Genomic DNA, 27,565 nt, shown 5'->3' with positions numbered 1-27,565 from the left:
AGACTTTGGAAAGACAGACACACACACACACACACACACACACACACACACACACACACACGGCTGGACCTCCCTCTGTCCTGTCCTAAACCTGCAGCCACCAAGTCAGAAATATTGCTGTTGTTTTGCTAAGGGAGGGAGGGAGGGGGCGATGGGCTTTCAATGCTTTTCTTTCTTGCTTCCTCGGGTTTCGGGGTTGTGGCTCCGGCGACAACAGGCCCCTTTTTTCATTCCCTCCAGCCCTCTGGCGAGGAGGGCGTCTTGGCAGGTGTCCATCAAGGCTGGCAAGGAAACCACGTTGGGAGGAAGGAAGGAAGGAAGGAAGGGGACCGACCCAAGACAGTCCAGGAACTTGCAGCAATCCGGAAGGCCACGGGGCACCAATGAGAGGGGAGCAGTTTTGTTGGGGGGCTGGACAGGTCCCCACAGTAAGTCCCATCCTCTCCGCAGAAGGTATGGCTTGGATGTCTAGGAGTTGGCTTGGTTTTCTTCCACTCTTCCAAGAAGGGCTGGACTTCCTTCCCTTCCCTCCCTCCCTCCTCCTTTCCCTATTTTCATTTCCTTTCCTTCCTTTCTTCCTTTTCTTCCCCAATTTGTCTCTCATTCCTGTTTTCTTCTACCTAATTCATCCCTTCCTATTGTTTCTTTCCTTCCTTCCTCCCTTCCTTCCTTCTCTCCTCCTCCCTCCTCCTCTCCTCCTCCTCTCCTTCCTTCCTTCCTCCCTCCCTCCTTCCTTCTTCCTTCCTCCTCCCTCCTCTCCTTCCTTCTCTCCTCCTCCTTCCTTCCTTCCTCCTCCTCCTCCCTCCTCTCCTTCCTTCCTTCCTTCCTCCTCCTCCCTCCCTCCTCTCCTTCCTTCCTTCCTTCCTTCCTTCCTTCTCTCCCTCCTCCCTCCTTCCTTCCTTCCTTCCTTCCTTCCTTCCTTCCTTCCTTCCTTCCTTCCTTCTCTCCCTCCCTCCCTCCCTCCCTCTCCTTCCTTCCTTCCTTCCTTCCTTCCTTCCTTCCTTCTCTCCTTTTTTAGAAAGAATTTCCAGCTTTCCAAGTTGCTGAGCAAAGTTTTTCAGGACACGGGGGAAAGGTGGTGTGCTACGTTTCTCACCTTCGTCCTTGGATCCCTTCGGGGTTGGAGGTCCCTGGACCTTCCACGGTTAAAACCAGGGCTGCAATTTTAGGTGTTGCAGCCAAGGGGGGGGGGGAAACCAACAGCAACGAAACAACCAAACCAAACCAACAACAACAAAAAAACAGGCTGCCTGTTGAAAGCCTCGGGGGTTTTGCATCTTTTCCTTAAAGACAAGCCTTCATGAGCCCACCTCTGAAATAAACGCTCGTTTTCTTAGCAGTTTTTGGGTAGGGAAGGGTTTTAGAGACACCAAGATCAGCTGGAGGCTATGGATTGCTCCTAGCTGCTAATTTTTATTTTGTTTTGAAGTGTTTTTATTAGTTGGGAATGGTAACCTGGTTCTGTTATTCTTATTTTGGGATGGGAAGGCAAACTTTGGATTTTCTTAATGGAGTGATGTTGAAAATTGTGATTGTGATTGAGGAATGTCAAGCAAGGGAGAGGGGGAGGGGGAGGGGAGGGGAAGAGGAGGGAGAGAGGGAGAGAAGGAAGGAGATGATGAGGGGAGGGAGGGAGGGAGGAGGAGGAGGGAGAGAGGAGGAGGAGAGAGGAGGGAGAGGAGAGAGAGAGAGGAGGAGAGGGAGAAAGGGAGGGAGGGGAGACAGGGAGAGAAAGGAGAGAGAGGAAGGGAGGGGAGAGATGAAGAGATGAGAGGGAGAGGGAGAAAGGAGAGGAGAGAGAGGGAGAAAGGGAGGGGAGAGGAGAGAGATGGGGAGAGAGGGAGGAGGGAGAGGGAGAAAGGGAGGGAGGAGAGATGGGAGAGGGGAGACAGGGAGGAGACAGGGAGGGAGGGAGAGGAGAGAGAGGAGAGAGATGGGGAGAGAGGGAGAGGGGAGGGAGGAGGAGAGAGGGAGGAGGAGAGAGATGGGAGAGAGGAGGGAGAGAGAGGAGAGAAGGGAGGGAGGAGGGAGAGATGGGGAGAGAGGGAGAGGAGAGAGGGAGAAAGGGAGGGAGGGAGAGGAGAGGAGAGGGAGAAGGGAGGAGGGAGGGAGGGAGAGGGAGAGGGGAGGGGAGAGGAGGAGGAGGAGAGGAGAGATGGAGAGGGGAGGGAGAGGGAGAGGAGAGGAGGAGGGAGAGGAGAGAGGGGAGGGAGGGAGGGAGGGAGGGAGAGGGGAAGGGAGGAGAGAGAGAGATGGAGAGAGGAGACAGAGAGGGGAGGGAGAGAGGAGAGAGGGGAGGGAGAGGAGAGAGGGAGGAGGGAGAGGGAGACAGGAGAGAGGGATTGAGGAGATTGGGAGAGAGGGAGGAGAGGGAGAGAGGGAGGGGGAGAGAGGGGGATAGGGATTGAGGGAGAGAGGGAGAGGGGAGGGAGAGGGTGGGAGAGAGAGGGAGAAAAGGAGAGGGGAGAGTGAGAATGCTTTAACTACTATTATTTTAGTCTTTTATTTAGCTGTATTTCTCAACCTTGGTGACTTGAAGACAAGTGCATTTCAATTCCCAGAATTCCCCACCTGGCTGAGGAATTCTGGGAGTTGAAGTCCACCCGTCTTAAAACCCATCTTCATGGAGAAACCCTGAATTAGAGAAAAGGCACCTATTAATACCTGGCATAGCACCCCATCCGGCTTTGCCAGGTGATTCTTTGATCATTTTTCTCCACTCTGTTGGCTTAGCGGTAAGTTCTGGACGTATCAAAGAAGCTGTTGTTTTTAATTCAGTGACAGAGTTGGCTTCCCATGGTGGAACCGAGCCAGATCGCCAATGCTGAACCTACCGTCTCCTCCTGTCCCGGAGAAGGTGGAGACCTTCATCCCCAACCACCAAGGGCCTCCGAACCTGCATCACCTGAGGGGAGATTATTTTGGGGATACATATATATGTATATACTTTTAAGAAGAATTCTACCTGTATCCCCAGAAATGTTAACCATCAAGTTGCCGCAAATCTTCAGGATCCATCAAGTACCTCGGGTGAGTAACTCAGAATACAGAATAACAGTCTTGGAAAGGGAACTTGGAGGAGGAGGAGGAGGAGGAGGAGGAGACATTGATCACACCATTCCAGACAGGGTGGCTGCGCAGTCTCTTCTTAAGAACTTCCCCGTGATTGAGTGTTGTGACCCAGGCCCAAGTAGGTAGTAATAAACTTAGTCCGTGGAAAAACAAACTTTATTCAAACAGCTGGGAATTACTTCATTCCCAGCGTCGTTCAACTCAATGTGAAACAAAGACCTCCCAACACAAATTCCTCAGTTATCTCACAAACCTTGGTCCAATTAGGCAAACTGCCAAAGGCCCTTCCTGGCAAACGTCCAGAAGCCACAAAAACAAAGACGTACACGAAGCAGAAGATGCAGCTACAACGTTGTTTTCCGGCTGTTGCTGGTGTGTTTTAAGCCTTCAGAAGTCACAAAAATAAATGCAAGACGTAGACGAAGAAGAAGACGAAGCAGAAGATGAAGCTACCAATGTTGTTTTCCGGCAAAGCCCAAACGCCGTTGCTGGTCTGTTTTAAGCCTTATGGGAAGGGCCAATCATCTCTTGGCCCTACTCCCGAGTTGTCCTCTTTGCTTGAGCTGCTCTTGCTTTCTGGCATCTCTTCTCATGCGTGCATTAGAAACAGGTTCCTCCTGTTTCTCTGCATCACTACTGTCAGCCTCTGGAGGCTCTGGAGTCTGCACCTCACTCCCCGATGGCCCTGGCCTCACCTCAGCCTCATCTCTGTCCGACTCCGTTGCCAGCTCCATAGGCTGCTGACGGACCACAACATGGAGCACCCACGATTTCTGGAGGCAAGCTGTTCCACTGGTTAATTTCTCCTTCATTTTAAGTTGCTTCTCTCTTTTCATGATTCTCCACCTGTTACTTCTGGTCCTGCCTTCATGGTTCAGGAAGGAATGATAGGATTGGAAAGGACTTTATTTATTTATTTTGTCACAACAATATATATAAGTATCATACAGAAAAAATTATATAGTGTATAAACATATGTAAGAGTAAATATTAGGAGGAATAAGCATATATATATATAAGAAGGAGAAAAAGAAAAACAATAGGACAGGAACGGTAGGCACGTTTGTGCGCTTATGCACGCCCCTTATGGTCCTCTTAGGAATGGGGTGAGGTCAATAGTAGAAAGTTTTTGGTTAAAGCTTTTGGGATTATGGGAAGAGACCACAGAGTGAGGTAAAGTGTTCCAAGCACTGATGATTCTGTTACAGAAGTCATATTTTCTGCAATCTAGATTAAAGCGGTTAACATTAAGTTTAAATCTATTGGTTGCTCTTGTATTATTGCAATTAAAGCTGAAGTAGTCTTTGACAGGAAGGACATTACAATAGATGATTCTGTGAGTTAAACTTAGGTCTTGTCGAAGGCAATGGAGTTCCAAGTTTTCTAAGCCTAGGATTTCAAGTCTGGTGGGATAAGGTATTTTATTGTTTTCAGAGGAATGAAGAACTCTTCTTGTAAAATATTTCTGGACACGCTCAGTTGTATTGATGTCAGATATGTGGTGAGGGTTCCAAACAGGCGAGCTGTATTCTAGAATTGGTCTAGCAAATGTTTTATATGCTCTGGTTAGTAGTGTAGTGTTTTTGGAAAAGAAGCTCCGCAAGATTAGGTTTACAACTCTTAGAGCCTTTTTTGCTATGTAGTTGCAGTGGGCTTTGGCACTTAGATCATTTGACATGAAAACTCCAAGGTCTTTAACAGGGTGGGGGTCATCAGTTAGGTAATGTCCATCAAGTATGTACTTAGTGTTTGGGTTCTTTTTTCCAATATGTAAGACTGAGCATTTGCTGGTTGAGATTTGGAGTTGCCAAGTTTTGGACCAAGCGGTCCAAAACAAAGCTTTGGTTTCCTGGCTGAAGGACTCTGGGAGTTGAAGTCCACAAGACTTAAAGTTGCCAAGGTTGGAGACCCCTGTTCTAATCCAACCCCCTGCTCAAGCCAGGAGACGTGATATCATTCCAGACAAATATCCAATCTCTTCTTGAAAACCTCGAACAAGGGAGCGCCTGGAACTTCTGAAGGGAAGCCATTCTGTCGATTAATTGTTCTCACTGTCCTAGGTGGGCTCTCTCATTAACAGATTCCCCACCTGTTCCTTCTTGTCCTGTGCTCCAGGGCTTTGGAGGATGTCGATCCCCTCTTCTTTGTGATCGTGTTCGGCACCCCTGGTTTTACGTGGTTCTCACACTCCTCTTGTACAATCTGCTCTGGCTCCCGGTTTCCTTCCAGTTTCAATTCAGGGTGATGGATGTCACCTTTAAAGCTCTTCATGGCATGAAACCAGGCTACCTGTGGGACCCCTCGCCTCACTAGAGGGGATAGGCTAGGCACACTCCGGGGGGGTGTATGACAGTTCACCATGGCCAACTGGCCATGGGATAACTCATCACAGCCAACTTGCCATGGCCAACTCATTATGACCAACTTGCCATGGCCAACTCAATACAGCCAACTTGCCATGGCCAACTCATTACGCCCAACTTGCCATGGCCAGTTCATTACGTCCAACTTGCCATGGCCAACTCATTGCACCCAACTTGCCATGGCCAACTCATTACACCCAACTTTCCATGGCCAACTCATTACGCCCAACTTTCCATGGTCAACTCATTGCACCCAACTTTCCATGGCCAACTCATTACGCCCAACTTGCCATGGCCAGTTCATTACGTCCAACTTGTCATGGCCAACTCATTGCACTCAACTTTCCATGGCCAATTCATTACGCCCAACTTGCCATGGTATACTCATTGCACCCAACTTTCCATGGCCAACTCATTACGCCCAACTTGCCATGGCCAGTTCATTACGTCCAACTTTCCATGGCCAACTCATTGCACCCAACTTTCCATGGCCAACTCATTACACCCAACTTTCCATGGCCAGTTCATTACGCCCAACTTGCCATGGTCAACTCATTGCACCCAACTTTCCATGGCCAACTCATTACGCCCAACTTGCCATGGCCAGTTCATTACGTCCAACTTGCCATGGCCAACTCATTGCACTCAACTTTCCATGGCCAACTCATTACACCCAACTTGCCATGGCCAACTCATTACGCCCAACTTGCCATGGCCAGTTCATTACGTCCAACTTGCCATGGTCAACTCATTACACCCAACTTTCCATGGCCAACTCATTACACCCAACTTTCCATGGCCAACTCATTACGCCCAACTTGCCATGGTCAACTCATTGCACCCAACTTTCCATGGCCAACTCATTACACCCAACTTGCCATGGCCAGTTCATTACGTCCAACTTGCCATGGCCAACTCATTGCACTCAACTTTCCATGGCCAACTCATTACAGCCAACTTTCCATGGCCAACTCATTACGCCCAACTTGCCATGGCCAGTTCATTACGTCCAACTTGCCATGGTCAACTCATTACACCCAACTTTCCATGGCCAACTCATTACACCCAACTTTCCATGGCCAACTCATTACGCCCAACTTGCCATGGTCAACTCATTGCACTCAACTTGCCATGGCCAACTCATTACGCCCAACTTGCCATGGTCAACTCATTGCACCCAACTTTCCATGGCCAACTCATTACACCCAACTTGCCATGGCCAGTTCATTACGTCCAACTTGCCATGGCCAACTCATTGCACTCAACTTTCCATGGCCAACTCATTACAGCCAACTTGCCATGGCCAACTCATTACACCCAACTTTCCATGGCCAACTCATTGCACTCAACTTGCCATGGCCAACTCATTACACTCAACTTGCCATGGTCAACTCATTGCACTCAACTTGCCATGGCCAACTCATTACACTCAACTTGCCATGGTCAACTCATTACACCCAACTTTCCATGGCCAATTCATTACGCCCAACTTGCCATGGTATACTCATTACGCCCAACTTGCCATGGCCAACTCGCCACAGGACAAGAGATACACTAATATCAAAGAAATGGCGACACAGGATCATTAAAAAAAAAGGATATGGAGGGACAGAATGAAATGCAAAGGACAAAAATTAAAAGAAAATTTAAATCTTAAATAATTAAATTGAACTGTTAAATTGTCCCTTGGTGAGTTGACCATGGCAAGTTGGCCATAGTGACTTGGCTGCTTGGGTTAATAATAATATAATTAGTTCCACAAAGGCCATGCTAAATAGTAGCTATGAATCACTTGGTGAAGTTCTAAGAACTTTTCTGCAGGTGGTCCTCAACTTATGCAAAACATTCATTTAGCGACTGCTTGAAGTTTACCACGGCCCTGAAAAAAAGTGACTCGTAGCATCTCTCACCATCACATGTTTAAAAAATTCAGGTGCTTCGCACGCAGCACATATGTATGGCAGTTGCGGTGTCCCGGGTCACGTGATCACGATTTTCAAACTTTCCCAGGGTGCTCCCCGCAAGGAAAGCCAATGGGGAAGAAGCCAGACTCATGTAATGAACATGCAATTCACTTAGGACCCACCCTTGAAGTGCTAATGACCGGATGATTGCAAAGAATACAAATCACTTCCATTCCCCACCAGTCTTGGATGAGAAGGGAAACATTTTTTTTTTAATTGAAAAAGTTTTACAAAACTTCCCCCACCCGTTTCCCCACTCCCCCCTCCCTTCACAAACTCCCCTCCCCCCCGCCCCGACTTCCCAGAACAAACATAAGGTGTAGTTAAAAATAAAACAAACCTATGCTAAAAAATTTTCCCTCCTAACTCAATTATACTCCTACAATTCTCATCAATTCCTAACCTCCCCCCAAAACAATCAGAAATAATACATCCTAATCATTCAAAGGCAGTCTGATAACTCTTAGTCTGATATCTGCTTTGAATATAGTCAATCCATTTTTTTCCATTCACTTAAATATCTTTCTTGCGGAATGTCTTTCAAAAAGGCTGATATCTTCGCCATCTCAGCCAAATTGGCAACTTTCAATATCCATTCTTCTATTGAAGGTAATTCTTTTTTCTTCCAGTACTGTCCTATCAGTAATCTTGCCGCTGTTATTAGATTTAAAATCAATTTAGTCTCAATTACTGTACAGTCCGTGATAATTCCCAGCAGAAAAAAATTGCGGCAGGAACTTTATCTTCTTTTTCAGAACATTTTGTAGAATTACAAATTTTTTGGGGGAAAATTTGGTGGATTCTACAAAATGTTCTGAGAAGGGAAACGTTTTCAAGGAAGAACAACAACAAAAAAGTCCAGTTGCTTTTTGGAAAAACATTTTTATGTTACCACATTTTGTTCAGTTATGAGGTCTTGTAAAATACAAAATACAAAAGCAGATAAGAGGACAATGAAGGAGAAGGGGAAAAGGAGAAGAAAAGTGAGGAAGGATAGAGAAAGAAAAAGAAAAGGCCCAGCCTGCCCACCTGTCCCGGCGTTATGAAGTCCTATTTAGCTGCATTTTCTAAACTGCACGAATACATACAAGCCGCACGCATGAGCAAACACATGCGTGGAAGGCCGTGCACATGTGCGGTGAACCAGTGGTAAAATTATATGAAACCCACCTTTGATTAGCATCAAATCACAGCTTTTTGCTTTCCCATAATAGCATGAACAAGTCATTTCTATAAAGATCTATCAATCTAATCTGTAAACCCCCAACATCAAAGTTTCATTCTTTCCCACATCAAGCATGAAGTTCAGGAGCGGTTTCCATGCGGGGAAACAAAAGTACTCTTATGTTGTTGTTTTTTCTTCGATCAAAATAGTTGGTTTTGTGCCAGTTCAGCCAACGCCATCAACTTCTGCAGCCATTCTTCCATTGTAGGCGTTTTTTGGGACAACCAGGGATGGTTGAGACTTTCCATGGACGTTCCCTTAAAAACAGAAATGGTTCACTTAACAACGGCGGCAGGAAAAGGTTATAAAATGGGCACGGATCATTTCACAACCGTCTTGCTTAGCAATGGGAATTTTGATTCGAATTGTGGTCATAAGGCGAGAACTTTCCTGCACATGGAAGGCACCAAGAGACGAGGGTTTTCCAGAGCACCTAGGTGTTGCCTACGGAGCTGGCAACAAAGTCGGACAGCGATGAGGCTGAGGTGAGGCCATGGCCATCGGGAAGTGAGGTGCGGACTCCGAAGCCTCCAGAGCCTGGCAGTGGTGAGGCAGAGGAACAGGAGGAGCCTGTTCCTAAGGCACACATGAGAAGAGCTGCCAGAAGGCAAGAGCAGCTCAAGCACAAAGGACAACTCTGAAGTAGGGCCAAGAGATGATTGGCCCCTCCCATAAGGCTTAAAACAGACCAGCAACGGCGTTTGAGCTTTGCCGGAAAACAACGTTAGCTTTGTCTTCTGCTTCGTCTACGTCTTGAATTTATCAGGAGGAGAAGGAGAAGGAGAAGGGAAGGATCTCCTTCTTGACCAGGGGGCTAGACTAGAATACCTATTATTCTGAGGAGAAGGACAATAGAGAAGGAGAAGGAGAGGAAGGATCTACCTGCTTGACCAGGGGGGTTAAACTAGAAGACCTATTATTCTGAGGAGAAGGAGAGGAAGGATCTCCTGCTTGACCAGGGGGGTTAAACTAGAAGACCTATTATTCTGAGGAGAAGGACGATAGAGAAGGAGAAGGAGAGGAAGGATCTCCTGCTTGACCAGGGGGGTTAAACTAGAAGACCTATTATTCTGAGGAGAAGGACGATAGAGAAGGAGAAAGAGCAGGAGAGAAGGATCTCCTGATTGAGCAGTGGGTTGGACTAGAAGACCTCCAAGTCCCTTCCAACTCTATTACTCAGAGGAGGAGGAGGAAGAGGAAGAAGAGGAGGAGGAGGGAGAGACAAGGGTCTCCTGCTTGAGCAGGGCATTGGACTAAAAGACTTCCAAGGTCCCTCACAACTTATTGTTATTACTATTCAGAGGAGGAGAAGGAGAAGGAGAGAAGACTCTCCTACTTGAGCAGGGGGTTGGACTAGAAGACCTCCAAGGTCCCTTCTAACTCTTCTGTTAAATGTGAGGACCGTTGAACCTCCTCAACTGAGATTATTACTACTTTCAGGGAAGCATGGGGATTGTAATCCCGACATTTATGGATCAGTGGTGGGTTTCAAAAAATTTTTACTACTGGTTCTGTGGGTGTGGCTTGGTGGGCGTGGCAGAGGAAGGATACTGTAAAGTCTCCATTCCCTCCCGATCAGCTGGGACTCGGGAGGCAGAGAATAGATGGGGGGACAGGGACGGTCAGAATTTTTACTACCGGTTCTCTGAACTACTCAAAATTTCCGCTGCCGGTTCTCCCGAACTGGTCCGAACCTGCTGAAACCCACCTCTGTTTTGGATCCCTCGCTTTTTATCTTGTAGATTTTCTGGGAAGAAGGTATCATGTCGGGCTACCGACACCCCAAAAGTTCTGCCTTGGATTGCGTCCTCAGCTCTTTCCAACTGAACAATGAAACCGTCAATATTTGGACTCACTTCCTACCAACTTGGTAAGTTTGTGGATTTTAGCCACAGTTCAAAGCTTGGCTGGTGCCTGCTCTTCCTCTCACGTCCTGTTCCTCTCTTCTTCTTCTTCTTCTTCTTCTTCTTCTTCTTCTTCTTCTTCTTCTTCTTCTTCTTCTTCTTCTTCTTCTTCTTCTTCTTCTTCTTCTTCTTCTTCTTCTTCTTCTTCTTCTTCTTCTTCCTCTTCTTCTTCTTCTTCTTCTTCTTCTTCTTCTTCTTCTTCTTCTTCTTCTTCTTCTTCTCCTCCTCCTCCTCCTCCTCCTCCTCCTCCTCCTCCTCCTCCTCCTCCTCCTCCTCCTCCTCCTCTTTGTCCAATTGCACCATTGCTCGGGTGGTTGTCTCCCTGGAGGAATTACGGCTAATCTTCGACTTAACAACATTCGTTTTGTGGCACAGCCCTGGAAAAAAGTGACCAATTTTCACACTTAACAACCATTCAGGCGTTTCCTCATCTAAGTAACGTCGTCAGTCGAAAGGAAATTTTGGGTAGACAGAAAGTCAAGAGAGTCATTGGCAGGGATGGGATTCAGCCGGTTCGAGCAAACCGGATGTTAATTTTACATCTGGTTCGGTGAACCGGTCGTTCTGATGACCGGCTGGCCCCGCCCCACCCTGCCCCTCCGAGGAGTCCCCACTCGGCCCATTTTGGATCCCAGATAAGAGCAGGGGGCCTGTGGTGCCCGAGGATGTGGAAAATGGGCCCTCTGCAGCCTGTTTTTGCTTCCAGCGGGGTGCAGGAGGCTGAGTGCTGCCTGTCACACCACTGGCCATGCCCACTATGGCCACGCCCACCCACCCAGTTATTAGTGCAGAGAACCAGTTTTTAATTTATTTGAATCCCACCAATTGAATTGTCGATTGTCGTTGCCGAGGGTTGGGTTCATTCCCACGAGACTTTGATTCTCTGCCTACCCAAAATTTTGTTTTGACCGAAGACGTGACTTCGATGAGTACTGAAGCGTCTCAGTCTTAATAAACTTTGGTCCAGTGGCCACGATTTAATCTTTTGAGATACAGGGTAGTCCTCGACCTACAACCACAACTGAACCCAAAATTTATGTTGCTAAGTGAGAAGTTTGTTAAGTGAGTTTTGCTCCATTTTTGTAACTTTTCCGGCCAGATTTGTTAAATGAATCGCTGCAGTTGTTAAATCAGTCACACGGTTGTTAAGTGAATGGCTTTCTCGTTGATGGTGCTGGTCAGAAATGTCACAAAAAGGGATCACATGACCCAGAGGTGGGTGTTGTGACTCAAACCCCAGTAGGTAGTGAGTCAGTGTAAAAACAAACAAACTTTATTCAAACAGCTGAGAATTATTTCATTCTCAGTGTAGTTCAACTAAATTAAAGCAAATTCCTCCCAACACAAATTCCTCAGTCCTATCACCAACCTTGGTCCAGTTAGACAAACTCCCAAAGGCAAAAGTTCTTGAAGTTCTGAACTTCTTGGCAAAAGTTCAGAAGACACCGATACAAAACAAATGCAACAAGACGAAACTATCAACGTTGTTTTCCGGCAAAGCCCAAATGCCGTTGCTGGTCTTTTAAGCCTTATGGGAGGGGCCAATCATCTCTTGGCCCTACTCCCAAGTTGTCCTTTTTCCTTGAGCTGCTATTGCCTTCTGGCAGCTCTTCTCATGTGGGCATTAGGAACAGGCTCCTCTGCCTCACTACTGTCAGCATCTGGAGGATCCGGAGTCCGCACCTCACTCCCAGATGGCCCTGGCCCCACCTCAGCCTCTGACGCAGAGCCCTCATCCAGGCCTTCCCCAGCCTCCAGGACTGGCCCACGCTCTTCCTCAGCCTCATCGCTGTCTGACTCTGTTGCCAGCTCCGCAGGCTGCTGCTGAACCACAACAGTGGGATTCACTTACCTTCCCTACTGGTTCGCAAATGTGCGTGCGTGTGTTTCCGTGCGTTCTCAACCTTCCATGGATGCTGTTTGCTTCGGGCGTGCATGCACAGGGCATGGCTACCGGTTTACCCGAACCGGCCGAATCCCACCACTGACCGGATACCGCGCCCGTTATAAATATGAATCAGTCGCCAGGGGTCTGAATTTTGATCACGTAACCATGGGAGATGCTAGGATGGTTGTGTGAAAAACGGTCGTAAGTCCCTTTTTTTCAGTGCCATTGTAACTTCGAAGGGTCACTAAGCGAACCGTCATAAATCAAGGACTCCCTGTACTTTTGGCCTGGGATGAATGACTGAATCTTCATTTGCAGATTGTCTGCATTGTTTGATGCAGAGGTCTCCAACCTTGGCCACTTTAAGACTTGTGGACTTCAACTCCCAGAGTTCCTCAGCCCGCTCCATGGTTGGAGACCCCTGCTTTGCTGGCTGAGGGACTCTGGGAGTTGAAGTCCACAAGTCTTAAAGGGACCAAGGTTGGAGACTCCTGCTTTGCTGGCTGAGGGACTCTGGGAGTTGAAGTCCACAAGTCTTAAAGGGACCAAGGTTGGAGACCCCCTGCTTTGCTGGCTGAGGGACTCTGGGAGTTGAAGTCCACAAGTCTTAAAGGGACCAAGATTGGAGACCCCTGCTTTGCTGGCTGAGGGACTCTGGGAGTTGAAGTCCACAAGTCTTAAAGGGACCAAGGTTGGAGACCCCTGCTTTGCTGGCTGAGGGACTCTGGGAGTTGAAGTCCACAAGTCTTAAAGTGGCCAAGGTTGGAGACTCCTGCTTTGCTGGCTGAGGGACCTGGGAGTTGAAGTCCACAAGTCTTAAAGGGACCAAGGTTGGAGACCCCTGCTTTGCTGGCTGAGGGACTCTGGGAGTTGAAGTCCACAAGTCTTAAAGGGACCAAGGTTGGAGACTCCTGCTTTGCTGGCTGAGGGACTCTGGGAGTTGAAGTCCACAAGTCTTAAAGGGACCAAGGTTGGAGACCCCTGCTTTGCTGGCTGAGGGACTCTGGGAGTTGAAGTCCACAAGTCTTAAAGGGACCAAGGTTGGAGACTCCTGCTTTGCTGGCTGAGGGACTCTGGGAGTTGAAGTCCACAAGTCTTAAAGGGACCAAGGTTGGAGACCCCTGCTTTGCTGGCTGAGGGACCTGGGAGTTGAAGTCCACAAGTCTTAAAGGGACCAAGGTTGGAGACCCCTGCTTTGCTGGCTGAGGGACTCTGGGAGTTGAAGTCCACAAGTCTTAAAGGGACCAAGGTTGGAGACCCCTGCTTTGCTGGCTGAGGGACTCTGGGAGTTGAAGTCCACAAGTCTTAAAGGGACCAAGGTTGGAGACCCCTGCTTTGCTGGCTGAGGGACTCTGGGAGTTGAAGTCCACAAGTCTTAAAGGGACCAAGGTTGGAGACTCCTGCTTTGCTGGCTGAGGGACTCTGGGAGTTGAAGTCCACAAGTCTTAAAGGGACCAAGGTTGGAGACTCCTGCTTTGCTGGCTGAGGGACTCTGGGAGTTGAAGTCCACAAGTCTTAAAGGGACCAAGGTTGGAGACCCCTGCTTTGCTGGCTGAGGGACTCTGGGAGTTGAAGTCCACAAATCTTAAAGGGACCAAGGTTGGAGACCCCTGCTTTGCTGGCTGAGGGACTCTGGGAGTTGAAGTCCACAAGTCTTAAAGGGACCAAGGTTGGAGACTCCTGCTTTGCTGGCTGAGGGACTCTGGGAGTTGAAGTCCACAAGTCTTAAAGTGGCCAAGGTTGGGGACCCCTGGTTTGATAGGTCAGTTCAGTGGCCGAAACGGGCTCACAGCAGTGATAACCTTTCTCACCTGGCAGGTATTTCTTATGGCGGTTTGTGATCCTCTCCTATCGCCTGGACTTCTGGAGCGACACCTACAGCTGGCCATTCCTCGCCTACATGGCTCTGGTCTGCCTCTATCCCTTCGCGTCCAGCTGTGCTCACACCTTCAGCACCATGTCCACCCACGCCCGACACATCTGCTACTTCTTGGACTACAATGCCCTCAGCCTCTATAGTTTGGGTAAGGTGCTTGTCGTGGTTTTAAGGCTCGCCTCTTCTTCCTGTCTCACCTTTCCGAGGGTCAGCGCTACCATTCCCCAAATCCTCAGCCGACCAAATGCCGCTGGGGCGTTGTGGAAGCTGCAGCTGAGCTCTCGCCTCACAATCTGGAGGCTGTGAGTTCGATCCTAGGGAGAGGCAGGTATTTCTCTCTCTGAGCACAATGAGAATATATCTGCTGAATATATAACAACTCCGCACTGGCGACCGGAAGGGCATCCGGCCAATAAACACTGCACTAGCTCCATTCAGTTGCCCAGACTCCACCCCATAAAGAATTATGGGGATGTTAAAAGCTGATGATGATTCTGGAGGCTGCAGCCTCAGTTTCTTGGAAGGTACCAAGTTGGGGAAGAGAATGAACCAGAGTTTTTAAATCTTACATGGACTTCAGCTCCCAGAATTCCCCAGCCAGCATGCTTCAAGAGGGGTGGACTTCAATTCCCAGAATTCCCCAGCCAGCATGCTTTAAGAGGGGTGGACTTCAATTCCCAGAATTCCCCAGCCAGCATGCTTTAAGAGGGGTGGACTTCAATTCCCAGAATTCCCCAGCCAGCGTGCTTTAAGAGGGGTGACTTCAATTCCCAGAATTCCCCAGCCAGCGTGCTTTAAGAGGGGTGGACTTCAATTCCCAGAATTCCCCAGCCAGCATGCTTTAAGAGGGGTGGACTTCAATTCCCAGAATTCCCCAGCCAGCGTGCTTTAAGAGGGGTGGACTTCAATTCCCAGAATTCCCCAGCCAGCGTGCTTTAAGAGGGGTGACTTCAACTCCCAGAATTCCCCAGTCAGCGTGCTTTAAGAGGAATGGACTTCAATTCCCAGAATTCCCCAGCCAGCGTGCTTTAAGAGGGGTGGACTTCAATTCCCAGAATTCCCCAGCCAGCATGCTTTAAGAGGGGTGGACTTCAACTCCCAGAATTCCCCAGCCAGCGTGCTTTAAGAGGGGTGGACTTCAATTCCCAGAATTCCCCAGCCAGCATGCTTTAAGAGGGGTGGACTTCAATTCCCAGAATTCCCCAGCCAGAATGCTTTAAGAGGGATGGACTTCAATTCCCAGAATCCCCCAGCCAGCGTGCTTTAAGAGGGGTGGACTTCAATTCCCAGAATTCCCCAGTCAGCATGCTTTAAGAGGGGTGGACTTCAATTCCCAGAATTCCCCAGCCAGCATGCTTTAAGAGGAATGGACTTCAATTCCCAGAATTCCCCAGTCAGCATGCTTTAAGAGGGGTGGACTTCAATTCCCAGAATTCCCCAGCCAGCATGCTTTAAGAGGGGTGGACTTCGACTCCCAGAATCCCCCAGCCAGCATGCTTTAAGAGGGGTGACTTCAACTCCCAGAATTCCCCAGCCAGCATGCTTTAAGAGGGATGGACTTCAATTTCCAGAATTCCCCAGCCAGTATGCTTTAAGAGGGGTGGACATCAACTCCCAGAATCCCCCAGGAAGGAATACAGGCTGGGGAATTCTGGGAGTTGAAGTCCACCCATCTTTAAGGGGCCAAGATTGGGAAACACTGCTGTGAACAAAATGCACATGTATAGATCACTCCATCCTTAACTGCTCTGATTTTGCGCTGCAACAATGCAGCGCAGTCTGAAGATGGGCTTGGGAACTCTGTTTCCCCCCCCACACACATGGGACAGGGAATCAGCTGCAAAGTACTGCACAGTTCTCAGCCTCGGCAGGGTTAGAAGCCCCCCACCCCCCCACTCCTAACCGTGTCCTTGTGTGTGTTTCAGGCTGTGCATTCACATACGGCGCCTACGCAATGCCGGATCGTTGGGTCAACAGCCTGGGGCACCACTGCTTTGTCCCCATGGCTGCCATCAATTCTTTTATCTGCACCAGCCTTTCTTGCTATTCTCGGTAGGTATTTCAGAATAACAAGAGTTGGAAGGGAGCCTTGGAGGTCTTCTAGTCCAACCCCTGCCCCCCCGCTCAAGCAGGAGACCCTGCACCATTTCAGACCAATGGCTGTCCAGTCTCTTCTTAAAAACCTCCTGCGATGGAGCACCCACAACTTCTGGTGGCAAGCTGTTCCACTGGTGAATTGTCCTCATTATCCAGGACATTTCTTCTTCTTCTTCTTCTTCTTCTTCTTCTTCTTCTTCTTCTTCTTCTTCTTCCTCCTGTTCTTCCTCCCCTCCCCTCTTCTTCTTCTTCTCCTGCTCCATCTCTTCCTCTTTTCTTCTCCTCCCCCTCCCCTTCCTCTTCTTCCTCTCCTCCTCCTCCTCCTCCTCCCCTCTTCCTGCTCTTCTTTCTTTTCCTGTTCCTTCTCTTCCTCCTCTTCTTTGCCTCCTCCTTCCCCTCCTCCTGCTCCTGCTCCTCTTTTTCTCCTCCTCCTCTTATTTATTTAATTTAATTTAATTTATTTGTCAATCATATCTAAGATAACAAGTCAAAGTATGACCATAATTTGGATACATGAAAAGAATAAGTAAAAAGGAATAGTAGGACAAGGACGGTAGGCACGCAGGTGCACTTATTCCATGCTGTCTTCTTCTACCTCTTCTCCTCCTCCTCTTCCTCCTCCTCCTCCTCTTCTCCTCCTCCTCCTCCTTGCTCTCTAGATTCTTGGAGCTGGAGTGGCCCCGCTGGAGCAAGACTGCCCGGACGGCCGCCTTCGTCTACCCGTTCTTCTTCGACAACATCCCGCTCTTCTTCAGGGTAGGCGCCAGAAGGAGAGGAGAAGGGGACGCCGGGCAGGGTTGTGGGTCCGATCAGACGGATCAACTGTAGGTTAGACCCACAACTGCCGAGCTGGCGGGGGACATCTCTGGAATTGTTGAGGATGGCTTGGGGGGAGGGGTCTCTTTGCAAATGGTTCGCATCCCCTCCCCTCCCCCGCAAAGAGAAAGGAAAAAAAAAGGCTTTAACTTAATCTTGCGCAGCTTCTTCTCCAGAAACACTACACGACTAACCAGAGCATGTAAAACATTTGCTAGACCAATTCTTGAATACAGCTCGACTGTTTGGAACCCATACCTCGTTTCGGACATTAATACAATTGAACGTGTCCAGAAATATTTTACAAGAAGAGTTCTCCACTCCTCTGATTACAACAAAATACCTTATGCCACCAGACTTGAAATCCTGGGTTTAGAAAATTTCGCCGCCTTCGACATGACCTGAGCTTAACTCATAGAATCATCTGTTACAACGTCCTTCCTGTCGAAGACTACTTCAGCTTCAATCGCAACAATACACAAGCACACAATAGATTTAAGCTTAATGTGAACCGCTCCAATCTTGATTGCAGAAAATATGACTTCAGTAACAGAGTTGTTAATGCTTGGAATAAACTACCTGACTCTGTGGTCTCTTCCCAAAATCCCCAAAGCTTTAACCAAAGACTATCTACTATTGACCTCACCCCATTCCTAAGAGGTCTGTAAGGGGCGTGCATAAGAGCACCAGCGTGCCTACCGTCCCTGTCCTAATGTTCCCTTTGATTGAATCCAATTTCATATAGATATTACATACTTATGCTTATATATATGCTTATATATCGTATAGTTATTTCATACTTATCCTTATATATACTGTTGTGACAAATAAATAAATAAATAAAAAGGAGCTTTTCCGCAGGAAGGCAGCCTGCAAGGGGAGTTGACCAGTGGTGGGATTCAAATAATTTAACAACTGGTTCTCTGCCCTAATGACCGGATGGGTGGGCGTGGCCATAGTGACAGGGCGTGGCCAGGGGTGTGACAGGCAGCACTCCACTCCTTGACCCCCCAGGAGCAAAAATGGACCGAGGGGGGGCATTCCCCGTTTTGGGCCTAATAGGCCTCCCTGCAGTCTCCTGGGAGCAAAAACAAGCTGCCGGGGGGGGCGCTGTACCCCCGGTACCCCGTTTTGAGCCTCGTAGGCCTCGCTGCATTTACCTGGGAGCCAAATGGGGTGTGTGGGGGCTCCTGGAAGGAGCGGACGGGGCAGGGCAGGGCCAGCCAACAATTTAACTACCGGTTCATCTGAACTGGCTGGAACCGGCTGAAAATCCACCACGGGAGCTGAGCTTTGAAAACTCGGAGGGGAAAAGTTGCTGCCTGGGGAATGGCTAGATAAGAGGACGCTGAGCCCTCAGCTGCACAATGGGTGGGCTCCTCCCAACGTTATCAGGCTAGAAGGGAGATTTACGCAGGTAGTCCTCGACTTGCGACCACACGTCGAGCCCAAAATTTCTGTGGTTCACAGCGAGACATTTGTTAAATGATTTTCAACCCATGTTACGAGCTTTCTTGCCGCGTTTGTTACGTGAATCACTGCAGGTGTCTTTTTTTAAATTAGCAACCCGGTTGTTAAGTCAATCTGGCTTCCAGGTTGACTTTGGGTGTGAGGCGCTCACAAAAGGGGATCACGTGATTTTGGGTTCACTGCGACCGTCATAAATATGACCCAGTTTGCCAAGTATCTGAATTTTGATCAGATAATCATGGGGATGCCACACAGGTTGTCATGGGTCATAAATCACTTTTCGTTGTAACTTTGAACGGTCACTAAACAAACCGTTGTAAGCCAAGGACTACCTCTAATTTGGTCTTGTCCAGGCAGAGCTCCATTCTGGTTTCAAATTAGAAAGAAATGTTGATGTGGTTCTGGAGAATAAATACTATGGTTAAAGATTTATTTATGTAAATAATATTTTAAGATGAGTAGCAGGGGTGAAATGCTCCCGGTTCGGACCGGATCGCCTGATCCGGTAGCGATGGTGGCGAGTGGTTCGGAGAACCAGTAGCAAAAATCCCTGCCCCCCCCTCCCGCACCCATGCCCAGCTAAGCTGTGCGATCATCAGAGGTTGTTTTTTTTTTTTAACTTTTAAAAGCATTTTTTCTTCGGCCAAAAAATTGCTTTTAAAAGTAAAAAAAAAAAGTCTCTTGATGATCACACGGCTCAGCTGGGATCATCAGAACCTTTGAAAAGCGTTTTTTCTACAACCTCTTCGGCCGATTGTAAAAAAATGCTTTTAAAAGGCTCTGATGATCCCAGCTGAGTTGCCTGATAGCCAGAACCCTTTAATCCTTCGGCCGACGAGGTTGTAGAAAAAATGCTTTTAAAAGGCTCTGACAATCCCAGCTGAGTAGGCTGATCGTCGGAGGCTTTTAAAAGCATTTTTTTACAACCTCTTCGGCCGAAGAGGTTGTAGAAAAAATGCTTTTAAAAGTAAAAAAAAAAAAGTTGGCCACACCCACCCAATCACATTATCCCACCACCACTAAGCCACGCCCACAGAACTGATAGTAACAAATTTTACATTTTACCCCTGATGAGTAGGTGTTAAGTTCTACTCCAGAAATACAGAATCGGTCGTTCTGTAAAGAGTTTTAGCAATTGAGAATAAATTTGCATCAACTGAAAGCGATTTAAAGTGACCCCCATCTTGTCCTAAGCACCACTGTGCTGGTCTCATCATCCGTGGTCTGGGCAGTTGGGGAAGATGGTCCCTGCTGTACTCCGATTCCTCTTTCCTGGGCCAACTCACGGTGGTCTCCTTTCCTTCCAGCTTTTGTTCTGTTTTGGCGACGATTGTACCTGGAACGACTCTGTGGCCAGTTATTTCTACCACCTTTTCTTTGCCCTGCTTACCGGCTTCCTCTTCGCGTCGCATTTGCCGGAACGTCTGGCTCCCGGTCGCTTCGATTTCATCGGTAAGCGAGGATGTGTGTTTATAAAGAATATCCAAAGTCAGAAAGTGGAGGGGGTGAAATGCTCCCGGTTCGGACCGGATCGTCCGATCCGGTAGCAATGACAGGGACATTCGGAGAACTGGTAGCAAAAATTCCTGCCCTCCCCGCATCCATGCCCAGCTGAGCCACGCAATCATCAGAGGTTGTTGTTGTTTTTTAACTTTTAAAAGCATTTTTTCTTCAGCCGAAAAAAATGCTTTTAAAAGTTAAAAAAAAAGCCTCTGATGATCGTGCGGCTCAGCTGGGATCGTCAGAACCCTTTAAAAGCATTTTTTTTACAACCTCTTCGGCTGACGAGATTGTAGGAAAAATGCTTTTAAAAGGCTCTTCTGGCGATCCCAGCTGAGTTGCCTGATCATCAGAGGCCTTTTAAAAGCATTTTTTACAACTTCTTCAGCCGAAGAGGTTGTAGAAAAAATGCTTTTAAAGGTTTTTTTTTTTAAAAGTTGGCCACGCCCACCCAGTCACATTACCCCGCCCCCGCCAAGCCACGCCCACAGAACCGGTAGTAACAAATTTTACATTTCACCCCTCCTTTGTTTGTTAGTATCCACCTATATGATTTTTACAAATCAGGTAGTCCCTGACTTACGACCACAATGGAGCCCAACATTTCCGTTGCTAAGTGAGACAGTTGTTCAGTGAATCAATGCCCCCCCAAGCAGCTGTTCAGTTAGTAACCTGGTCGTTAAGCAAATCTGGCTTCCCCATTGGCTTGTCAGAAGGTTGCACAAGGGGATCACGTGACCCCGAGACACGGCAACCGTCATAAATACGAGTCAGTGGCCAAGTGTCCCAATTCTGATCATGTCACCATGGAGATGCTACAACGAAGTGTGAGAAAAGGTCACAAGTCCCTTTTTTTCAGTTCCGTGGTAACTTTAAGTGGTCACTAAATGAGCTGCTGCAAGTCGAGGATTTCTTGTAACCCAAGGTGACAACCATGTTCAACAAACTTTCCTCCTCCTATTTTCCCCACAACAACAACCCTGTGAGGTGGGTTGGACCGATGAAGAGTGACTGTGACCCAAAGTCCCCCAACTGGCTTTTGTGCCTAAGGTAGAACTATTAGAACTCACCATTTCCTGGTGATTGGCCCAAGGGAATTCTGGGAGTTGAAGTCCACAAGCCTTCAAGTTGCTGTTCGGTCCCCCTTCGCCTCCGTCCAAGCGATGGCTTAATTAGCCTGCACTATCAGCTCTGGCAGCAAAATAGCAAGCGTCTGCCAAGGGTCTCTGTTATCTCCCTCGACGCCGATGAGTCAAACAGTACTTCAGCTCTTAGTTAAGCAGTTAATTTGCCTGCTACGAAGAGGCACAGCAGCTCTTGCTGCCTTTATATCCTGTGGGGTGTGGCTCCATGACTCAGCACTTCCTAGGCCTGCCCCACCCCTGCTTCTGTTGTTCCCTCCTCTCCTGCCTACGAAACCTAGGGTCCAGCCAGGCCTGATTGCCATCAGCCGGGTCTGGAGGCGTGGCCTGGGGGGGGAAAGAGTCAGGAGACGGAGGCCTCGTTATCTCTTCCACCTGGCCTGCCTCTGGCTCCTGGAGCTGAGCCAGGGAAGCCGGTGCTCCCGAGGTAAGTCCTGATGGCCCTTCCCCCTCACTTTCCAAATCACTTTCTGGCAGGAGGCCCGGCTCGGGGCGAGGTTGCATTCCGTTGGTATAGGGTCTCCTCCTTGAGCAGTGGGTTGGACTAGAAGACCTCTGAGCTCCTGTTCTGACCCAGTTCCCCAAACACGACAAACCCTCTGAAGTGAACTCAAAGATTCCTTTAATTAGGAGTGCCATCAGCCCCGGCAAAACAGTTTCTCTCTCACCGCAGGCTAACAAGTCCGTCTGGCCATAAGTTGAATAGTTGTCTGTCACATCTATTCGTCTCCGCCCCCTGCCTTTTATCCCCAGAGCCAGGGCGGGGCTTCGCAAGCAGCGATGGCTCTTCCGTCCCAAGAACCAGCCCATAGATTTCCACTGTTCTCCTCTCCTCTGCCTTCTGTGCATCAGGCACCGGACCCAGCTGTTCCTCCTCTTCCTCATCAGCTACCTCCAGACCTGGGGGCTGTTGACTCTCCATCTGAGGGCTGACGGGCGGCCCAGACTCCGCCCCCCCCTTTCTCTCTCTCTCTCTGTCTCTCTCTCTGTCTCTCTCCCCCTCTCCCTCTCCCTCTCCCTCTCCCTCCCTCCCTCTTTCCCTCCCTCTCTCTCTCTCTCTCTCTCTCTCTCATTCCTTTCCGTGTCCTTTTCTCACTCTTCATCCCTGGAAGCTTTCTAGAAGAGACTGGACTGCCCTCTGTCAGAAATGGTGCAGGGTCTCCTGTTTGGGTGGGGGGAGTTGGGGGCTGGACTAGATGACCTACAAGGTCCCTTCCAACTCTATTATTCTGTTATTCTCCCGCTTCCCCTCACCCATTTGTAGGCCACAGCCACCAGCTGTTCCACATCTGTGCGGTGGTGGGCACCCATTTCCAGCTGGAAGCCATCCTGGGCGACATGAACTCTCGGCGGATATGGCTGAGCGCCCACACCCCGCCGGCTATGTTCACCCGTACTTTCGTCGTTCTGGGTGCCACCTTGCTGGGCAACCTCATCCTTTTCGCCGCCTTTGCCGTGGCCCTCTTCCGCTTGCCGGCCTCTATCCGGATCCTGCAGGGCAGCCTCCCCGAATCGGAGGGCTCCAAGGAGAAGTAGCCGCCGGGGGAGGCGGGGGGGGCACCGCGGTGACTCTTCTGGAACGGCGGGCCCTGCCAGCTCACCAGGGATGCCTTCGTACCTCAAGATCGCCTGGGCGTGGAGGAAAATGGAACCTGGGGCCGTTCCCCCAATCCTGAGCACTTTGTCCACACGGTTAGCTGGCTGTCTCTCCGTGCCTGTGTCCTGGGTGCAAGTTCAGGCAGTTCTCCCTGTACAGGTAGCCTCGACTTACAACAGGTTCATTGAGTGTCCGTTTGAAGTGACAACAGCACTGAAAAAAAGGGACTTAGGCACAGTTGGGATTCAGCCGGTTCGGTCTGGTTCGGGCGAACCGGTGGTGGCCACTGTGTGAGACTCCGCCCACCCGCCCGGATGTAATCCGCGAGCAAATAGCATGCGCGGGAGGCCGTGTGCATGCGCAGAGGAGGCATGTCCGAATGAAGCGAGGGCACGCGCTCACATTTGCGATCCGGTAGGGAAGTTAAGTGAATCCTACCTATGGATTTAGGGCTGTTTTTCACACTTGCGACCGTCTCAGCTTCCCCACGGTCAAAATTCAGATGTTTGGCAACTGACTCATATTTATGACGGTTGCAACGTCCCTGGATCACGTGATTCCCCTTTTGCGACCTTCTGACAAGCCAAGTCAATGGGGGAAGCCGGATTCACTTAACAACCGTGTGACTAACTTAACACCTGCCATGATTCACTTAACAACAGTGGCGAGAAAGGTTGCGGAATGGGGCAAAACTCGATTAACCAATGTCCCACACTTAAGAACATAAATGTTGGGCTCTATCGTGATCATAAATTGAGGACTTACAGTTAGTCCTCGACTTACAGCAGCTCACTTAGTGACCGCTCAAACTTACAACGGCACTGAAAAAAAGTGACTTATTGACCTTTTTCCCCACAGTTACGACCTCTGCAGCATCCCCATGATCACGCGATCAAAATTCAGCCGCTTGGCAACTGCTTCGTACTTATGACCGTCGCTGCGTCCCAAGGTCACATGTATCCCCTTTTGCGACCTTTTGACAAGTCAAGCCAATGGGGGCCAGATCCCCTTAACGATCATGGCTACTAAATTATCAACTGCAGGGATTCAAAAGGTCATAGAGTCGTAAGTTGAGGACTAACTGTATTTCCCTGTGTTGGTGGCGAATGTCGTGTCCCCCTCCCCCTCCGACGACTGGGTCAAGGAAGTCCGTATCAAACGTAGCAACGAAGCCTCTGCAGCTTTGCCAAATTCCTCCGAGGTTTCTCAGGGCAGGGCAGGAGTCCAAGTTTTGACTTCAGCGATAGAGTCCGATATCAGCAAACTAGATGAGACTTTGCTTGACTCAAGGTTGGAATGCCAAAAACAGGTCCTTTATATAGGCTGTGGGGTGTGGCTCCATGACTCAGCATTTATCCAGGCCTGCCCCTCCCCTCCTTCTGCTGGTGTCGCCTCTCAGATCTTCAGAAGCGAGGGTCCACCCACACTGAATTCTCTACAGCTGGATCTGCTGTCAGTAATTCCAGCACGTGGCTGCTTCCTGCTCCCACGCTGTAGGAGTGAAGTTTCTCGGACTGGTCTGTTCACTCCTGACATCCTCTCCGGGCATGGGGCCAGGGCCGGGAGCTGGAGGCATGACAGGCCATTCATCTTCATTATCAGACTCCGAGTCTGATAACAGGCCCAGGTGGAGATGGGAGGGGCCCGGCTGAGGAGAGGAGGGAGGACGAGGCACAACAGCAAATGCCTGCCAAAGCAGAACAGAAGGTGGGCTCCAATTTTGCTTGGGGCTTTTTGAGTTCAGATACTGGGGGGTGGGTCTTCATTCCTTCAGCTCCTGCCCAGTTCAAGATGTGTAACACCCCCAACGAAAGAGAACTCCGAGGCTTGACGTTCCTCAAAATTCCATTTTATTAGAGATGCCATATTGGTACATCTGGGGAAACCCCAAATCCGGAAACTTCCAGGTTTTTCCCATCTAAAAGGAAGTCCTAATCCCTTCCCCCTGTACCCACATGTCCATCATACGGTCCAATCAAAGCACCGTCCCAAAACTGGAGATGCCTCCCAGTCACGACACTCCAGGCCTTCCAGAAACGGCCTTCTCAAACTTCCAGTATGCCTGTTTTTCACCCTCCCCAGGCTTCGAAGGCTTTTCTCGAGCCTCCGGGAGGGCCAAAACGGCCTCCCCAGCCTCCGGAGGCCCTCTGGTGGCTGGAAACGGCCTTCTCAAACTTCCAGTATGCCTGTTCTTCGCCTTCCCCAGGCTTCGGAGGTTTTCCTCGAGCCTCCGGGAGGGCAAAAACGGCCTCCCCAGCCTCCGGAGGCCCTCTGGTGGCCGGAAACGGCCTCCTCAAACTTCCAGTAGGCTTGTTTTTCGCCCTCCCCAGGCTCCAGAGGCTTTCCTCGAGCCTCCAGGAGGGCAAAAATGGCCTCCCCAGCCTCTGGAGGCCCTCTGATGGCTGGAAACGGCCTCCTGAAACTTCCAGTAGGCTTGTTTTTCGCCCTCCCCAGGCTCCGGAGGTTTTCCTTGAGCCTCCGGGAGGGCAAAAACGGCCTCCCCTGGGCTCCAGAGGCCGGAAATGGACCCATTTCCCGTAGGCCCGTGTTTTGCTGTCCCAGAGCTTCCGTGCGGGCCCTGAACTTACCTGCATCCAAAATGGGCTGCGTAGGGACTCCTGGGAGGCACGGGGTGGGCAGGGCCAGCCAGGTGTGGGATTTGGGGGTTCTCCGAACGGCACGGAACCTTAGCTAGTCTGCATTTGACGTGTGTCAGGGAAGCCCTCTCAAAGAGACGGTAGCCAAGAGATTGCTGGAAGCTGCCCCAAAAGATGGACCAAGGATGTAGCAAATACGGCTGGAGGGTCGAGGCAGGTTGTAGAGAGATCTGGAAGCAAAAGGCTTCTCCTGGTTGGTCATCCCTCTGATCTTTGGATCAAAGAGAGCCACCGTTGTGGCTGGAGCAGATGATGGAGTGGAGGTTTGAAGGTGTTCAGGTGGGCCAGTCTAGAGAAAAGGAACAGCAGGGGTGACCAGCAGTCTTCCAGGATATGAAGAGCTGCCCCAAAGAGTAGTGGGTCCACTTATATAGCGTTACAGGTAGTCCTTGACTTACAAACATTCGTTTAGAGACCACTTGGCAGTGCAACAGAGGCTGAATAATAAGAACGAGGGCCCCGTTCTCACACTTATGACGGTTGCGGCCTTCCCCAGGATTATGGGGTTACCCTCTGGGAACCTTCTCAGCCAGCTTCCGACGAGCAAAGGTCATGGATTTGCATAATTTAACTGCAGTGATTCGCTTAACGACTGTGGCCGAAAAGGTCATGAAATCCAGCGTGGCTCACTTAACGACCTCCTCGCTTAGAAATGGAAATTCTGGCACACACACACACACACGCATTGCAGTTGTAAATCGAGGACTATCTGTACGAGACCTTTCCCCATTGGCCAAGAAGGCAGCGGTAGGTGTGGCTTGGCCAATGCGGCCAATCGGGGTTGGAAAGGAGGGTACGGTGCTTGGCAGTGGGTTCTATAATGGAGAGGCTGCCTTTTTCAGGCGTTCTTTCTCTCCAACTCCGTTGCTTGGAGGACCCAGCTCAACAACTTAGGATAAGCAACTGGGTTGACTATTCAAACCCGTCACACAGGTGTCTAACCAAGCTTGGTTATCCCTATATATCTGGGTCTATCCTGAGGATTTGTCAATTGAGTTGATTGGATTATTTGCACAATATATTAACTTTTAATTAACTCTGTTCTCTGTTCAGCCCCAATATATTTTGAAGCATTATATCCATTTCTGTCTGGACAGACCGTGCTTGCTGCTAAAAATAAATAAAATGAGTCAAGAAAGGCCCAAAAACAAATGAATGAAACCACGCTGAGAAACTATACCATGTTTGCTGTCTTAACAAAATAAAGATGTATTTGTTTATTTTTTTAAAAGAAGGACGATGCTGGTGGTTTGAGATGAAACAGACGTGCTCCAAAACTGGAAAGACGGGGGGGGGAATAAAATTTGAAATCCATTCTTAATTTTCTTTTCTCTGCTTGTTTGTTTGGAAGGTCCGTAACAAACTATTAAGTAGAACATGGTATGGAACCTCAGAAGTCTTCTAGTCCGATCCTCTGTTCAAGGCAGGACACCTTAAGTAGATATAAATATATAATTAAGTACCGTATTTTTCGGAGTACAAGAAGTTCCGGACTGTTTTTTTGGGGGGGAGGAAACAAGAAAAAAAAAATCTGCCTCCCAGCCATTTGCCTCATTGCAGCAAACGGCAGCCTGTTTCAGTTTCAGCACAGCCTGATTGATTAGCACAAGAAAAAAAAAATTGCCTTTGCCTGCCAGCAATTTGCCTCTTTGCAGCAAAAAGCAAACAGTGGAGGCCAAAAATGGGGCGTGCGGAGGCGGCAATAGGCAATAGCAGTCCCTGCAGCCTGAAACAGCTGATGGTCGGGAGGCCGATCCAACCGACAATCAGCTGCTTGTGCTAATCAGGCTGTGCTGAAGCTGAAACGGGCTGTTGGCCGTTTGCTGCAAGGAGACAAATTGCTGGCAGGCAGAGGCGGATGGGCGGGGCTACATTCGGTGTATAACACGCACCCAAATGTTTTCACCCTTTTTTAGGGGGGAATAAAGTGCATCTTATACTCCGAAAAATACGGTACATAAGTAGGTGGGAATATAATTCTTGGGAGTTTTTAA

General features: G+C 49.2%; 1 protein-coding gene across 1 annotated transcript; it reads left to right on the top strand.

Moving 5' to 3' along the window:
* The first annotated feature begins 229 nt into the window (after window positions 1–229).
* On the top strand, window positions 230–27,115 carry PAQR6 (progestin and adipoQ receptor family member 6). The gene is made up of 8 exons (XM_058160173.1): window positions 230–453; window positions 2,779–3,030; window positions 10,367–10,494; window positions 14,235–14,440; window positions 16,218–16,344; window positions 17,049–17,145; window positions 19,983–20,127; window positions 22,582–27,115. The coding sequence occupies exons 2-8, from the start codon at window positions 2,797–2,799 to the stop codon at window positions 22,851–22,853; spliced, it is 1,209 nt and encodes a 402-aa protein (XP_058016156.1). The 5' UTR covers window positions 230–453; window positions 2,779–2,796; the 3' UTR covers window positions 22,854–27,115.
* The last annotated feature ends 450 nt before the right edge of the window (window positions 27,116–27,565 follow it).

This window comes from Ahaetulla prasina, chromosome 17 (genome assembly GCF_028640845.1).
Source record: "Ahaetulla prasina isolate Xishuangbanna chromosome 17, ASM2864084v1, whole genome shotgun sequence".
Classification (NCBI taxonomy): domain Eukaryota; kingdom Metazoa; phylum Chordata; class Lepidosauria; order Squamata; family Colubridae; genus Ahaetulla; species Ahaetulla prasina.
This window is presented reverse-complemented; position numbering and strand designations above follow the sequence as displayed.

Coding starts and splice junctions, on each gene's coding strand:
- PAQR6 (XM_058160173.1), top strand. CDS start 2,797: ATGGTGGAACCGAGCCAGATCGCCAATGCTGAACCTACCGTCTCCTCC. Junction 3,031..10,366: donor GGATCCATCAAGTACCTCGG/GTGAGTAACTCA, acceptor TTTATCTTGTAG/ATTTTCTGGGAAGAAGGTAT. Junction 17,146..19,982: donor ACATCCCGCTCTTCTTCAGG/GTAGGCGCCAGA, acceptor CTTTCCTTCCAG/CTTTTGTTCTGTTTTGGCGA.